Source organism: Homalodisca vitripennis, chromosome 6 (genome assembly GCF_021130785.1).
Source record: "Homalodisca vitripennis isolate AUS2020 chromosome 6, UT_GWSS_2.1, whole genome shotgun sequence".
In the NCBI taxonomy this organism is placed as follows: domain Eukaryota; kingdom Metazoa; phylum Arthropoda; class Insecta; order Hemiptera; family Cicadellidae; genus Homalodisca; species Homalodisca vitripennis.
In genome coordinates, this window is record NC_060212.1 from 70,393,134 (window position 1) to 70,411,582 (window position 18,449).

General features: G+C 31.1%; 1 protein-coding gene across 1 annotated transcript; it reads left to right on the top strand.

Annotated features, from left to right (window-relative positions):
* Window positions 1-17,190: 17,190 nt before the first annotated feature.
* On the top strand, window positions 17,191-18,133 carry LOC124365423. Its single transcript, XM_046821404.1, has 2 exons — window positions 17,191-17,769; window positions 17,852-18,133. The coding sequence occupies exons 1-2, from the start codon at window positions 17,191-17,193 to the stop codon at window positions 18,131-18,133; spliced, it is 861 nt and encodes a 286-aa protein (XP_046677360.1).
* Window positions 18,134-18,449: the final 316 nt, after the last annotated feature.

Genomic DNA, 18,449 nt, shown 5'->3' on the forward strand with positions numbered 1-18,449 from the left:
TATATATTCCGGCAACCTCATCAAAATGTTATGTAGTAAAATACACTATTATTTTATATGATTTTTGATAAATATAAATGGAACTGCATGTTTAATATCAACAGTTCCAGGAATGTTTCAGCCTTTGCAAACGCTCAGCCAATTATTCTATTCATCGGTTATAAACTTTATATTATGAGACGCGCATTGTATTGAAATATTTGTAATTGATCTTTTTAACTTTGTTTACTACTCTTGTCATTAAGCACAATGTTGAATTGATTTGAAGAGCACTTATGAAAAATATTGTATAGCGACATTGTTTCGTAGATCGTGTATTGCAATTGTATTGTCGTGTTAAAACAATGCAATGAGAACATCCCTGTAAGTGACAATACCAGGCTTCCATTGTGTAAACCAGGAAACTTGACAATAAGCAAGTGGGAGTTATGACACGTTCATTGTCAGTTACAATTATTGTACGTGTATTCACAAGTGTCCAACTAATGAACTACTGGGAGCGTTACTGCAGGTTCTCTATTGAACTTGACTTCTCTCTCCCTCACTCTCACCAGCGAACCCTCCTCTCCCACTTCCTGTTTCGCTCCAGTACCAGCACTTTTGATACGAATTTTATGTTGGTAGGTTATTGTTTTAGTAGTTTGCTCAAGATACATCACACACCACACAACTAAACTAAGTCTATTCGTTCGTTTGAACACTTACGATTCGTTTCAATATTTGTCTCGTTTTTATAATTCATATCATGTATTCTAATTTACTTCAGTTAAAACATTCATTATTACTCTTTCGCTAATTTTAGCGAATATTTCATTTCCAATTACGTACAAATGTTGCATTTATCGTACATAAAATTTTCCTGCAATTGTTATTGGTAAAATGGTTTGTTTAAACAACTCGCCATGAATCTGAACAATTGAAATATGATTACAAGGCCACATGAACTCATCGAAAAATACAATTTGCATACATAGCAGTAAAACTTCCGTGCTGAGTCTTTTTCGTTTGATTAGAACGCATTCATGATAATTACTTACATTTTAATGCTTTTAAGATTTACAAAAAATATTTAAATTTGTATAATTGTTGCTATAATAAATAGTTTTGTCTTGAACACGAACATACTGAGTTCGTAGTATATTTGACTTCTTCAGGGGCTATAAAATAAATGTTTCAAAAACTTTAATATACGAGTTTCCCTCGTTTTATTAAGTTCTACAGACTAATACCAATAGTAAAATTAAGTAAAAATTGAAGATGAAATTGAAGTTTCCTATATAACTTCTTGAATGCTAGAACTGTGTATTATTATAGAATACTTGAGTAATACCTACAAGCGATCTTGATTAATACATAGTATGATACAGGTAGCTGTACGAATAAGAAAGTAGAAATACCCATTTTAGACCATACAGAAATTTAGTTAGCAAATAAATTTTTTAACTTTGTAGTAATTGTTCTAGTAATTTAATTTTTTTAAGTAATTTTTCGTAATTAATAAAATTAGTATCGACAAATGGCTTTATCGATTCATACTGATAGCTAGTATCCTAACATAACACTTAGTCTTCGTTGTGAACCTTATGGTAATAAATTTTACAGTTATTTAGTTGTATTATATACTAGAAATAACCCGCGCCTTAGCACGCAATTTCGTATGTTTTGCACCAGAATGAGCACTTCCGGTTCGAGTGAATTATGCTTCCAACTTCAATATTGGAGCGAAGTCAACATAAAATTAGTTTTTTTAATAATTTATGTAAGTACTATTATTTCACTTGTTAAAATCTGTTATAAATGTACTATATCTCTTCGCTACAAATTAGTTATATTCTTGTTGCCACCACCGTCAGTAATACGAATAAAATATGTTTGTTAACGCTCAGCCTACTAAAAGTTATAATCCATGACATGTACTGATAAAAGTACCTGAATAATGTTTTAAATATAGCATTAGATGTTATTATAAATTTTGTTTTAGTATGTATTTTTACTTATTTTGTTTACAGTGGGTTAAACACAACTAGACTCGATAGGCCAGGAAACTAGTTTTTACAAAGATAATGATGATTGTGATTGGTGTTTGAAGTGGTCTTTTCAGTTACAAGTACTGTAAGTGGTTCCCGATTCGTTGTAAATGAACAATGGCAATCGCTTGAAGTGAGCACTGGCAATATACGCCAATCAGCGTATATCCGGTAATTGGTACATATCCCTTAAACGGATTTGGATGAGCATTAGCAAAGTCTATAACTCATAGTGATATTTCGAAAATGAATTGAGTTATTTGCTGCCACTCTACGGGCAGGCAAATCTCTTCTTCAATCTGAGTGTATACATGCCAAGCAAGCTGTCTATTTCACGCTGAATATATCGATAATGATAAATATGCATGCCACTCATTGGTAATTAGCTCAGCATTACCGTATAGAACTATCTACAGGATATCCCATGAATTATTTAAATTGTAACCTTCAATTTACTATGACTCTTTTCTTCTACATAATCAATATGATTACGTAGATGATTGTGCATTATTCTCCAAAGGATTTGGTTGAGTATCATTAAATAACTAACGAAATATTCTTCTGCTGTATGGAAATAAATTTTCTATGCTATCTATATCAATTACATCTAAAAAACTTTTCCATGCAGCTTCGGCGAAGCCTGTTACTAGGCATATGGTCTGGCGTACTCATGTATATTGACTTAGAACGTTTATTTATAAAAAATTGATGGTTTAACAACTCTGTTCATATTAAGATAATTATTAAATTTCCAAAAAATATTCACACATGTTAACCTATTCGGATATTACACATATACTGTCCTAATTTCTCTCCCTAAACGACGTATTTAACCTGAAACTAAACATTATGAACAGTCACATTCATAAGTTACATTTACTTCAGATTGAAGATACTTCAAAGCGTTTGCCTGAAAGTGCATTTTATATTCCTAATGGAAATGTATTTTCTCCTTTAAATTAAATACCTCGCAGGAAGATCTATTGAACATAATTTAAGGAAAGTACTTTATTCTTATCGAACTGTCAGATATTTGGACAAACAAACATTCTTGAATTTGAAACAGCGTTAAAGTTTTTAATCTTGATAAGAAAATCCAAGCCATTGATTCACTTGAACCGATGGAACTGAGTTGCGCTTTCTTTCTTGCTTATAGTGATTTATTGGTGCTATTTATACAACTCTAATTCGTTGTAAAAGTTTAAGTTTTGTCCTATTTCGTGTATAATATATACATATATGAAAGTTAAAACATAACTATAATCTTTAAACATATATCACAGTACAATTGAATGAAGTTCCGTCACCGAGCAAGCATCAATTGTATGATAAAGATATGCCTACACCTACATATTGAATTACAATAGTTTACCACAAATTATCCACAGGTTTATACGGATATTTAAACATCCCTTTATTTTCAACAGATTCAGTGACTAAATAGCTTTTCATCTCTAAATAACTTTTCTGATGAAATTATCAACTATATCAAAAGTTTTGATTGGAAAAAAGATAGTGAAAAAAGTATAATGAATAGGAATAAGAAATACCCATTTTAAAATATTTTAAAATACAAATTTATGTATCGTGACATTGCGATTTCTTTATTTGGAAATAAATTATTTTTTTAAATTTGAATGTGATTAATTAGATCTATATCTTTACTCGCCTAATATCCATAAATCTTCGGCGACTTCCTAAATTTTCTTAAGTCGTGTCCTTTTCCTACGACTGTACGTTAATCCTCATCATATAATTATTTGTTTCCGCTTATGAAATCTTATCTACCTTGTCTTATATACTGGTTTATATCCATTACTTAATTACTCTCCTTTTTTACTTGCAAAACCAAAACATTAAAGACTTGCAGAATATTTTCAAAGGCCTCCTCCAAATGTTACCAAATGTATTCTAAAGTCATGCACAATTATGAGAAACTTGTTTCATGTATGCTGCAAGGTATTTGAAGTTTCATTATTTTTATAACACAAGAAATGACAACTAAGCTTTATGAAACAACCTCAAGTTTGTAAATTTAACCCGCCGCCATTTTGGATAGGATGAACCTCTAGAGGTCGGGTTTGGGCCGTTGTCTTTTTTTAATACAAATTTTTATTTTAATATTCCAACTCGACATCATTTCAAAATGGTTTTTAATCGCTGTAGACCGTCCATAGTATAATTGAAAAGTGTATTAAGTGATGAAATAAATTTGTATGTATAAAGTTACGTTGCTTTATCCGCAATAGTTAAAAAATTAAAATGCAATACCCGAACCAGTTTTGTAGACCCTGTATATACAGAGTGTTCACAAAAGGGAGCCTCCAACTTCTGTGGGTGATATTAATCATTATATCTAACAAAATATGCCACATAAAACATTGTTTGTGAAATGTCCCGTTTAACCTCAAGCCGCAATATTGAATTTTAATTAAAAGTATTATTTTTAAAAGCAGTTCAGGTGAAGAAAAAAATTGCCATACACATTTGAATAGATAAATGGAAGATAAAAATAATTGTTTTGTTATTATATTTAATAGTAACAAAATTTTTCCTGTTCATATCGTTTACAGTCATTAAAAAACATTATATTTATACAAACGTTACTACATACCCTCTGTTTTAACATTGTCATTACAATGACAACAGTACTTTTTGCAAAGAAATCCATCAAATTATAATAGAGCACAACGACATTAAAGATACTCTTGTTCAAGCGTATCTTGATACCTCTCAACTATCATATATTAACCGGCTAGCTGTTAAACAAGACATTTCTCGACCTATGTTAATATGATATTTATAAATGACAAGTAATATAAACCACAGATGTTTGTGACATTCGTTTGCAAATATGTATGTGTGTGCGCGAAAACAAATTCTCTTTAAGAAATAAGAAGCTAAATTTGACTAATAGCTTCCTTTATTTTTATTTTAGGTTATACATTTTTCAAAAAATGACCTTTGCATTCCTTCCGGAGTGACAGGGTATTCTGGACTGGTGAGGTTTGGGGTACCGCCTCCTGTCGATATTCATGAGGAAAAGTCATGTCCTCTCAGAAGAAGGCAAATTCAGCTCAGAACCAGTCTCTCCGGTCAAAGCACCCACTAGGTGACATACATGTCTAAGCTGGCAAGAACGTTTGACTCTTAGGGAACGAACTCTTAAAAACTCCAACAGTCATCTCCCGCAGTAGACTAGACCTAACGAATTACCCTTCCTGCCTAGAATCTTTACATTTATTCAGATTTAAGTACCACATTGGTTTTGCTTCCAGTGTGGGTTCAACTGGAAGGTATAAATCAGCCAGAAGTGAACCCTCTGGGGAACCATCATGGTTTAAAACATTTCTAAATTTTGATATATCTTTACTTTAATTATTCCGATAAATATATATAGTATCAATACTTAAAGAAATATGAAATAAGAAGAAAGTGAGGAGTCAAAATAATATTAAAAATAAATACATGAAATACATCAGTGGATCATGGTTCTTGATATTTACGTTTATGTATAAGTAGGAAACATTAAATTTATCTTAAATAAGGAACTGTCGGATGTTTGTCTGAATTACCAGTTAGTGTACAGTTTTGTCTTTTTAAGTTTTAATCCATTAAGGTTTTGTTTAAAGCTTTTGTTGATAGAGTAAAGAATTTCCAAATGATTGTGTAGTAAGTTTATGGTATGGATAGCTAAGGGCTTTTAACGTCGCTATGAACAAAGAAAATCGATAACGAGGTACCCTTATTCGTAAAGGATTCGATATTTAGATGTCGTACTTGGTTATTTTTTAATACCTTATAATCTATAAATTACTTATTAGTAACGCAGTGGGTATTTCCTTCGTTAGGATATAATTGGTTGGTTTATCCTACTTTAAAAATCTTTGCTTGTAACCATGACCTTACAGGTTTCCCGACGACGTTTTTGGCAAACGAAGGGCTGTTTTTTCGAGAATAAATCTTTAAATTCTTGAAAACAATTTAAGTATATTGAATGCTGTTCTCATGATTGAGTTGATTTTTGATGGCTAGGATAAAACTTCGTTATGAATATCAGATAGTTTGAAGGAAGGTTTTTGTTTTTTGGCAAATTAAAATTTTTCTTGATAACTTTATCATGGTGACATAATGTTGTAAAATCACAAGTTTTACTCATATAATCAATACAATCGGCTTCATTGCTGTAAATATTTTTTGAAATTGTTGAAGTTATTCGGCATGATTCCATATAAAAATATCATCTATCGAACGATACTAAACTAAAAGTAAATTTTTCTGTGAATTTAGAAATGCTTTTACAGTAAATCCATGAAAAAGTTTTCTAAAAGAGGGAGCCATCCGTGTTCACATGTCAGAGCCTTTAATTTGTAAACATAATTTATTCTGTAATTTAAAACAGCATCCATACCATCATCATGTAGTTTGTTTGTGTTCAGTAACATCAACAGTGACGTAGAATAATCGGTTGACTGATTTCCGATAGTTGAAGTTGATAGTTCCGATTGAAATATATGGTCGTCAGAAATTTTATGTACGATGGTAGTTGTTTCATATATAGCTGGTCATCGATAAATGCAGATATTCTCTCAGTTGGACAACTACAGTTGGTTATAGTTGGACGTCCTGGAGGTAGTCTTTTCTCTTTATTGATTTTTAGATGTTTTGATGTTTAGAGTTAATAAATTAATATTTTAAGAGATAGCTCTTCCTTTTGTCCGTGTTGTTTTTAAATATGTTTTGCAATTTTAGTAGATTATTTGGAAGCATATTTTTCTAATAATTGGTATTTATTCGAACCCGATTACATTCCTTTCTGATTCGGTAACATATTTTTGCCGGTAAATAAATTTTGAACAATTGTCTTATCTCCTTTATCAGAAGTTGTTATTATAATGTCTTTAAATTGACTATAGATTTTTTTCAATTGGCTTTTAGTAGTTTTGCTTTTTCTTTAAGGAAACTTGAAAGGATTTGATAAATTTGAAAATATAATTTTAATTAAATTTTCAACGGGATGATTGGGTACTAATAGGGTAGATTCTGAGTCACTTTCTTCTTTAAATGTATTCAATCATTAAAGAGCATTTTAATAATACTAATGGATTATGCAGTAAATTAATTTGTTGAGATTTAGAAGTAGTGCAAAAGGTATGTCCTTTCTTCAAAACTTATTTCCCTATCTCTATGTATAAATTTATAAAGATTTGAAATTTCCGTTTAATCGTCTTACAAATAATTTTTAGATCAGTATGATGATATTTAACTTTATAAGTTGTTTTTGATCAATCAGAGATATCTTATTTCGGATATTCACTCTCGTTGAAGGGGAGTTAACATGTTATTAAGTCAGACGTTATACCTGAAATAATTTTGTTTCTAAAAGTTAAATAATATCTTGAGAATTTCACGCTACACAAAAAACGGCTTCTGTTCATGAATGAGTCTTTCAACAAGATAACTTTCATCACACAAAGCGGCTTCTTTGCACTAATTTCTCTACTAATCATATTATATCTACATATCAGCTAATTACCATATAGTTTGCTCAACCTTTAGCACGATTGTAACACTAAATTTGTCTTCAGAAAAGCTTTTTTAAGAGGTATGATGAAGCACAACTGGCAACCCAAACGTAGGTAATTTCGTAACAAACCCTTTTGGACATACAAAAAAAAATTAAAAATGTACTTCTAAAACAACATGACAGTTTAGCTTGACTATTTGCATTTAATGAAATTTTATTTGTTTTATTAAAGTGTGTTAACAATTTATTAAATTATTGGTATTCATAATAAAGAACGTAAAAGATAAAAAAAAAATATGGTTGCCTGTAAAGTCGGTTTTACGGGCGAAGATTTTACGTGACAACGTCTTTTTCTCGGTAGAATATTTATTGATATGAATATTATTAAATTGCACAATAGGAACAAGGAATTGAATGAAAATAAGAATTGCACAAATTTTAACTATAGAAATATATTTTGTTTACTAAAACATTGTACATAATTTGAAATTAATTAAAAATTTGTTATTGTAAATGGTAAAGTTGAATAAAACATTTACTAAAATTGGAATTTGAAATTCTTGCTAAACACAGTTAAATTCTAACTCCGCGCGTGGTGATTGGTCGGTTTAGTTCGTTTGTTTGGTCGCACTGTTATGACAGGTTAGAGGTTATAATTTGTTATTTTAAATGTTTGACTAGCAATACGCGCTGTTTCTTCTCAATCGACTGAATTACGATTGATTGCAGAGTGATTTAAACTAATAATTTACTTAACACTATCAACATTTGTCAATAGTATGACATAACCTATAAACTCAGTTTCTCAACTTTTGTGTCAATCTAACAATTAATCAATCAATCATAGTTTACGATAATGAAATATCAGTGTACAATTATTTACCTTTATTGTTGTTAGTTGTTGTAAATGACGAATCTAAGCACTCCACATTTTCACGAATAAACATAGTTATCTGCTTTATCCCGTGCGGCGTACCCACAGTTATCTGCTTTATCCCGTGCGGATCCCGTGCGGCGGACCCACTGGACGGGCATCGTAACGTTACCGGGCGTTACACTTTTTCATGAGTGACTCCGAGCCGCAACCTAATTTAAGACGTTGTCACGTCAAAAACAAAGAACTAGGCAGTGACTAGCTAGGTAAAGTAATCGGAAACCAAATTAAAATTAAGATAATAGAATTATAAAATGTCTAATGACTACACCACAAGTCTTTAGAATGTCAATATATATATATATATATATATATATATATATATATATATATATATATATTATTAGGAGTTGATAGAATATTTTTAGCTCTAGGTTATATTGTACGTGATGTCTTCTAACTTAAAATTTAACTTAATACACTTAAACTTCTCTACTATTTCAAAAACTTATGTTGCTTTCCCCATAGTACCAGTATTTTTCCATTAAAATAATTGACCTTTGTACCTCGTAGTGAATTGGACCTCCAATAAATTTTATTTGTAAAGATATGTATCTTAGTAACCACATTCGAAATCTAACGCCATGTTCATCTCAGCAGTTAGTATTTTAGTTAATTCTAATGTATACCCAGAGTAATTTATGACCATACATTACATTTATTGTATAAAAAAAAATAAAACAACATTTAACCAATAATTTTACAAAAATATCATATAACAAGGTTGTTATATGTTGTTGTTATTTAGTAAAAGATTTCAATCTCATTTCAGCAAATTGCGGCATCTAAAACTAAGCACTTTCTGTCAAATTATTCCATTCTCGTCTATCTTGAACTTGCATGAATATTCTAGCACATATTTTCGTTTTCTGATTATAGTGTAATCTTTTACGTAGTAAATTTTGAATAAAAGCCTGCGATGTATAATTTAAGTTACAGCAAAGAGGTTTAGCAAACACTATTTAGTTTATAGTACATGACTTCGTGGCAACAACACTTGTTACTTCAGTCGAAAAGTTTCGTATTTAAAATACCAGGAAGGAATTTGAAAGGTAAATGGGAACGCGCTATGGACTTGATTGACAGCAAAGGATGTGTGTGCTGACGGTTGTTGATTGGAACGAGGACTATTCATTCCATGGTGGATTAGTTGATGAGTCCGCGGCTATCCAGACGAGTGGTGCTTGGCAACTGTAATATCATTACTTCGGTAATAAAATGTTTGTTGTCTCTTAATTTATTCCCATGGATACGACTGTCATTTTGCTGATTTTCCCTCTGAGAAAGGTGTTTTTGAGTACTAATCTTTTACAAAAAATTGAGTACAACCTTTTGCAAGTAGTCAGAGCATTTAAAAAAACAAAACCTATTTTGGGGTATCTTATATATCAAAACACATGAAGACCAGTACTATAAAATAAGAAACACATCTGTACGCATATAAAAGAGAAAACCTTATTCTTCAAGAAGAAACACAGAACCTTCAGCCAGGTAAACACCAGTACAAGGAACAAAATCCCAAGTAACATCGATATGCTCCTATTGCTCCTATTGATGATCTTGCGCCAGGTGATGGAGCAGTACGAGGACTTCCGATGGTGTCCTCTGGAACAAGTAACTTGTCTATGTAAACGTATTACTGATATGCTACTTATGTATTTATATATAATGCTACTATATATATATATATATATATATATATATATATATATATATATATATATATATATATATATATATATATATATATTGCTACGTTGTTTGAGAGCTTAAAATATTAGAGAACGAAAATGACTTCATGCCATGTTTGAATATCTACTCCATGTATGTTATAGCTATGACACATGCTACTTGAAACAACGATAAGAAAATAAATCTAAACCTTTCAACTTCTATTGAATTTTCCATCATTAACCTTCAAAAGCTATATAATCATTTAATGTAACAATATTTTTAGATAAAATATCTCCCAACTGATAATCCCAAGTGATGATATCCAGTTGTGATGCCGGTGGAGTGGATTAACTTGTCTTAGAGAGACATCTAGCTGGCTCCTGTGTAAACTATCCATCCCGCCTGGTCTGACATATCCTGCTATAACTATTTTGTTACAGGAACTAACAATAAGTATGCCGCATTACGAACCAACTAAAAGCAAGCATTAGTACATGTTAATAAAGTATCTAGATAAAAAATGTTGTGAATGCATTTGAATTAAACAACAATTCATATATGTTAATGCCTTAACAGTTAGTGAATATTGTTACTCAACGTGCTTTATAACATGTATATATGTCTGTCTGTCGTATCACAAACGGTATTGTGTTTTAATTTTTTGTTTATAAATGTTAGTTATACGCCTTAGTTTACCATTATTTAATTTATATTGAAAGTGGTGCTAGATTTATCGCTTCAACCCGAGAGAAGTTTACGGGAAAATTATGTTATAACTGTTACGACTAACTTCAGCTTAATAATTTACTCACAACACTTCCTGATTACACCATCGTTACATCTCCATTAAAAAAGTTATCAACATCAGCAAATTTTATTATGTAGTGGTAATTTTTTGACCTTGTTTCTTATATCATTATACTTGTCCACTTAATTAACAAAAAATATTTATCACTTTTATAATATATAAGAATTAGAAGAGTTTCTATAAACTTTAACCACTTCAATAGAAGTTACAAAGATATTATTAATATGCGTGTAAAGTGTAACATAATTTTTCAACTACATTACGTGACGTTACAAAGATGAACCAAATTATAATATATTTAGCGTTTTAATACAATACCTTAGTAATAAACTATTCTTTCGCAATATATTTTACATATTGGCTCTTTTTATTGAGCACACGTATTAAGGTTAAAAACACACTATTTAAGTTGAAAATACCCTTATTGAGTAAATATTTTTAAATTGACTAGTAAATTGAAATGGCAATGTAATGTTTAATTATATGAGTCATTGTAAAGACGTATACTAGTCAAGAACACCAAGATATACGTTTAACTACAAGAAATGGTTTGTATATTGTTGTACTATCGATAGCAGAAACTTTATGTTTTTCATTTACATATTTGTTATGTGTTCATATATTTTAACTTGTGTGCTTTTGCTCTCTTAACACCGAATGTAAGTTGAAATTTGAAATAGGTTCATACATACAGATTACGAATTTGTGGGTAGCAAGATTTAGATTGCCTATCTGTTATAAAGTAAAGTAAATGTGTGAAGAATGGTAAATGAAAATATTTATTTTTTAATTTCCCGAGTTAAATAAATTAATAGCAACCATACAAATATAAAAAATTGCTATAATGTGCGTAAACCAATAAAATGTGGAGATATTTCTGCCTCAATGTCAAGGGCGATTATCACCTAACAACTGGCAATGCAAAAGGGGCCAAGTCGAATTACAAAAATATCCATTCAAATATATTTAAATTTTGTTTAACAAATATAATTTGTTGTCGAAAGGAATGACTTATTTTGGAACAAAGCAGTTACAGGAAATTAACTGACAAATTATTCTACCATAAAAAAGTGTCCAGATTTTGTTTATGCATGCCTCTGGGAGTTTTTTTGTAGTGACTTATAGAACAACCTGTCAATATTAACATCAATGCGGTATATATGATCTAAAAACAATATAAAGGAATTGAAAAAACGTGTATGAACAGAATTAATTAGTTGACAGAGGCAATCAGATAGGGCCATTTATACGAACGGGAAGCTGTACAGAAGTTTCAATGTGTGATTTTTCAGGCAGACAAATTCAATAGTGATCCTCCATGAAACAAAAGGAACTGATGTAGGAATTTTAAGTCCCTACCCTTGTTATATTAGGGTTTATTGCACAGGCGGATGGACCGAAGGGCAAACAGGCAAGACAAAATTTCGATAACACCCCGTGCCGGAATAACAAATCGTGTATGCCGGTACACACAGAATGGTATAACGACATTTCACTAGGTAACATCGATACTTTTAATTCAAAATTTAAATCAGTAGCTCAAAAATGGCAAATGCGTACAATAATGCTATTACAAAAATTATGGGAAGCAACTAATAAGCGTATTATTGTGTGGTTGATATAGATATCACCAAACCAAATCCAGAACTAATTAAGATGTGATCTTAATTAAGTGAGACCTTGTTTGCACGCGGAATATTTTAGCACGGCGAGATTAGGCAGAGAACACACTAGATCCCGACACGAAACATTTTTCATTAAAACTATTGTTCTTTAACGTTTTATCTTTCTCGTAAAACCATTAATGATTATATGGGCATTTAAAGCGGTTGATTTTATTTATATATTTTTAATACACAGTTTTTAATATTATTTGGAATATATATATATATATATATATATATATATATATATATATATATATAATCTAGAGCCAAATATAAAGTTACTGGTAAAAGGTTTTTCAGGCGAAGACATTGAAGGGATTAAAATTTCCCAGAGTTCTACAGCAGCCTTAGTCCAAGCCTTTTTGGAAACTGGAACAAGCGCACTAAGCTGGAAATTTCGATATTCCCTAAAAACCACATATCACTGTACTGCAAGACCTTTGTAAATTCTCAGACCTAGAACCTCAGGATCCACGAACTCCCAGAGGTTGAATTTTACTATAGTTAGCAATTTTTACATATTCTACACTATTGCAGAATATGTGAAAATCGCATATTCTCTATAGATTGCGATTAGCTTTTATAACTGAGTTGTACCTGGAGGAGAAAGGTTCTGTGTTACTATGAACCATTGCAATATATTAAGTGTATACGTAGAGGACAGGGGTGACGAGTAGTTTAGTGGCTAGGAGCTTAAACACAGCAACTTTATCCATACAATAGTGTAAAGGTAAAATTAATGGTGAGGATTTTCTTGAAACAAATGATTATTTATAAAATAGTAAAATGTGAAAAAAAATAACTTAGCATGGAATCAGATCAAAAACAGAAACTCACACATATGAATTATTGCGTTGATTGTAAATAATAGTGCAAACAATTAAAAGATGAGGGCGTTGTACTGTATGTCGTAATAGAGCTTAAGTGGGTGATTAGATATTTGGAAAAGTATGTCTAATATTTTAAAAATATGCACATAAATTATAAAAAAATATACTATAACACCCATGCTTGAAGGAACATACCATACAGAAAAAGAACTATAATGCTTCAGCAAAGTAAATCAACTCATATAAGAAACCTACCAACTTACACTTCTTCTGACGTCTAGACAGGTGTTACGACTCCCTCAAGTCGTAAACTGTTCTCACTGTACTGTATATTGCTGCTTTCTGTCGTGTTCTCTGTGCTTTATTTAAGTAAAGTGATTTCAAGATTGCTGCAGTAATGAAATCACTACAACATCGATATAAATAATCACAAAACATAAAGCAGAAAGGACACAATTTGTATTTGTAAAACATATGTAATAAATATATATATATATATATATATATATATATATATATATATATATATATATAATCCCAAAAAGTACTCGCTCCGCCGGGAGTGTTTATTGAAATTAAATAAGGCTATTGCCATTTATACAATTTAATGTAAATAAAATTCGTTTCACAGGTATTTGGTCTTCCGATCATATGTTAGTTTGCTTATTGAAACGCATATGTGACAGATACGGCCAAATACAAAATAATTGAATCGTAAAAAGGAAGCGCTCTGTGGTGTAATGGTGGCACATTCACCCGGCAAGTGAGAGATCCGGGTTCGACTCCCGGCGGTTCAAGTACTTTTTATGATTCAATGTTTATTGAAATTATATATATATATATATATATATATATATATATATATAATGAATTAAATAGTATTTGGAAACATCAAAAGAGATTTTCACATGATTTTGAAAAATAACTATGATCATATCTCTTATATCCTTTTCAATTAGCTGATGGATTTATGAAAACATATTAATTATTTTCCACGTTTTAAACTCTTCAACAAAAGCAACTGAAGTTTCTGTCAGTTTGCTGGAGCTTTGTTTTATTGATTAAAATAATCAATAGTTTTTTAAAAAGAAGTTAATACGTTACAGAACCTTTAATGTATAAAAAATATTTTCTGTTTGAACGAACGATCTCTAACTATCATTGTAGAATAACATTTAGTACATTTGTTTCTTAAATAGGTGGAGATCATAATTGTACATTTAAACCATGTTAGTGTCAGAAAAACATCATTATTGTTTTTAAAATTATCCATGTCACCAATGTTTGGAAATTGACAGACGAGGCACAAGTGATGTAATCAACAAAAGACCACGGTAGTTAGAAATGTTATTGATATCCGTCAATAACATTTTATATTCCATAATTTACTTTTATATTCTATATCAATCCTTTTTGGAGCAAATATTTTGGTAGTTGTATTGAAATTTTAATGGTATAAGTATTAACAAAGCTAAACTTAATATTATTTGAAACTTGTTGAAGCTCCAATAATTTCAAGATATGGAGTTTTAATATTCGGATATAATTCAAATATTACCTTCAAAGTAAGTTTTTGGAAAGAGTGGGAGTATCAAATATGTTCCCCGAGGTGGAACCTTTGTTTCCTATTCGTTCTTTATTCTTTTGAATATTTTACTCTCTAAATCATAGGTTCCTTAGTCTTTGTGAATTTATTCTAAATTATACTAACTATTTTATTCTTTGTGTTATACTTTATGTATTGAAATTTTATTATTACACTTTTTGTCGTAAAATTTCCACAATTATAACAAATTGACATGTTGAATACTGCGTTTTTCGGAAGAACTTGTCCTAATTGTTATCATTGATGTTTTATTAATTACAAGTTTCAAGTTAAACAAAACTATTTCTGAAAAATTAACAAGCATAAAAGAATTCTACGAATTTAAAGTGCACGCTATACTATATTTTACGTTAACGTATTCGGAATAAAACAAACCCAGCACAATTAAACAGCGTCATATTCAAAAAATTATGAATAAGCAGAAGGTGAACTGTAACTAAACTTAACATTTACAACGAATCAAACGGTCACGCAACAGATATTTTGGACCCTGAACGTCTTTTCACCTGGGGCTGTTTAGTAACTAACAACTCATTATTTACTAAGAGTACGTTTGAAACGTCTTCATCACCGACTATCTGGGTTGTTAACTATTGCTTGGCTAACTATCGCAGTACCATAGTATTGCTATACTGGTGCATACAAGATTATTGAAATCATGGATAAGTATTACTGCCAAGTGTCCCTGATGTTCTTCCCTGAATATATTTAGACGGACGACTCTCCAGATTCCGAGAGGCATATATTAGACGCTGCACGTAGCAAGTGAAATGTAGCTAAAATCTCAAAAGACACGTTTCTAGAAACTTCATTATCACAATAATACCAGCAAGTAGTTCTAGGTTAGTTAAAAATGTATAAAAGGTAACGCTATATATTATTAATATTTAGTTCGAAATTAAATTAAAGAATTAATTTAAACTAAACAACTAGTGTAATGATTTTTTACATACATATTTCTATTAGATACAAATCTATATATGGTGCAGTAAATTACGCATGTTCTTGTATCAAAATGCTCACAGATAAATATTTAATTTACTTAAAATCAAAATTACTTCGAGCTATAAACTTTTAATTTTAAATAAAATATTTCAACAATATTTATTATTGAATTTCAAATAAATATTTATTTGTCACTTTAAATATTATTGAAAAACGCATTATATATTATAATATGTAATAATATATTACATATATGTTTGCCAGAATAGTTTATTACATTAGATATGCACATTTAATTAATATTTCCCAACTTATTTTTCGATACTTTAAAGACCAATAGGGCTTAGCCCAGAGGGATTTTCTAAATAAGAATAGGGCTATATTCATCTCAGGGAACGTAAGTACGTCCAAGTAAATTTCAGTACAACTGTTTGAAATTTTTACGCGAGAAAGGAAGACAAACAAACCGAAACAAAAACAAACAAACAAACAAAGGCACTTTTTCATTTATAATATTATTATCATTTTGTTCGGAAAGAACTAAAGCATTATGTATATCACGTATACTAATTTCACGTAAAAGAAAGTAATCTAGCAAGACTTCTGATGTACAGTTTATCCCTAAATGATGATTATGTTTCCCCTCCAATGTGGAACATTCAGCACCATTAAGCCACACCCTCTGGGGACGTCTTTCCCGGGATAATGTCCTGAAGTAAGGGGAATATTAGGGACTTTCTGATATTTTAACGCGCAAATACGTCTAAATATTACTTTTTTAATTGTTGGAAATGTTCAATACTTTTCTCCACTATTTACTTGAATACTTAGAAATCGGTTTAGTTTACTTGCAATAAATCAAGCATAAGATTGATTCTGTTTAAACATGTTTAGGCAGTAGAATAGGCTGTTTTAGGCATTATAACAATTTCATAAAAGTTTATGCGTATTTTTCAGTTAAGGGAAAGGAGATTAATATCTTATAATATATAAGTATTAAGTCCTTTTTAATGGAATCATATGTATTCAGTCCAGGTCAGTCAGCCGAGCAGATAAGAGCTCTCCGCTAGTGCTCTACTAGAGTAAAGGTCACTGTCCTGCACGTGCAGTGTTTCTAGCGTTGTGCGTGTTTCGGTTTGTCTAAAAGTGAATTTTTTTTAGTTTTTCTTAAAATGGTGCTCTGTGGCCCCTGTGAAAAGGAGTGCAATGATGGCAGTATAAAGTGCACGGGAGGATGTGAAAGGAGTTTTCATCTGAACTGCGTAAGTAATGACTCTGATGGAAAAATTAAACGGTCGACGAAAGACTGGAAATTTTCAGGGTGTAGGACCAAGTTTTCTTCGCAGGGCAGTGTGAAATCTACCACTTCATCATCGGACTTTCTCTTCAAGGTTTTGGAAGAGTTTAAGAAGGACGTTTTTTCCGAAATGACTTCGTTTAAGAGCGAAATGAGTGAGATCTCGACGTCGGTGCAGTATGTGTCTGATAAACTTGATGCTTCGACTTTATTGATGGAAGAGGTAAGAAGCAAGTTTGACGAGTTGCAGAAAGAAAATATTTTGCTTAAAGCTAAGAATGAAACGCTGAGTAAGGAAGTAATTGACTTACAAGAAAGAATGAGAAATTTGGAGCAATACTCGCGTGTGAAAAACATTCAGATTAGTGGTCTACCGGTAACCAAGAATGAAAATGTGAGCGAGTTGGTGGCAGACTTGGGAGCAGCTCTGGGAGTGGAGATGAAGGAGACGGACGTCGGCGCAGCACACCGGATACCCTCCTTCAGGACTGACCGGGAGCCGTTCTCATCGGTCTCATCGGTTACTCATCGTCCAGTTCTCAACCAAGGGGATGAAGGAGCAGTGGATCACTAAGGCCCGCCAGAAGAAAAGTCTCACGGCCCGAGATGTCAACCAGCACTTCCCCATCCAGCGAGTCTACATCAACGACCACCTCTCGCCAGAGAATAAGCTATTCCTAGCGAAGCTCAAGCAGAAGGGACGTGATATCGGCTACAAGTTTGTCTGGTCACGAGATGGCAAGTTTTTCGCGAGGAAAGCTGAAGGCGACCCTGTCAAGAAGATAGTTACGTATGAAGACTTGGACAAACTTAAATAAATTAAGTAAGTTATTTTTGATCAGTAAGTTTTAGTTGTGCAATGATTGAGTACATAGACATTTTTTTCATGAATCATTAAATTAATAAATTCAGTTAAAATAATTTTATTCTAAATGCAACAACAAAATTCTTTTAATAATTTTTTTTACTATTCAAAATAGTGTCAGTCAAAATTTAATTTATGCAAATGTAAGAAGTATTAGGCAAAATTTCAATAATTTTTTATTGGTTTTCAGCTAAATTAAAAATAAAATTAATTTTATTGTTCTGAGTGAAATTTTGATTGGCAGTGATGGGGTTGGTTTGTATAATATT

Coding starts and splice junctions, on each gene's coding strand:
- LOC124365423 (XM_046821404.1), top strand. CDS start 17,191: ATGGTGCTCTGTGGCCCCTGTGAAAAGGAGTGCAATGATGGCAGTATA. Junction 17,770..17,851: donor TGGAGATGAAGGAGACGGAC/GTCGGCGCAGCA, acceptor CTCATCGTCCAG/TTCTCAACCAAGGGGATGAA.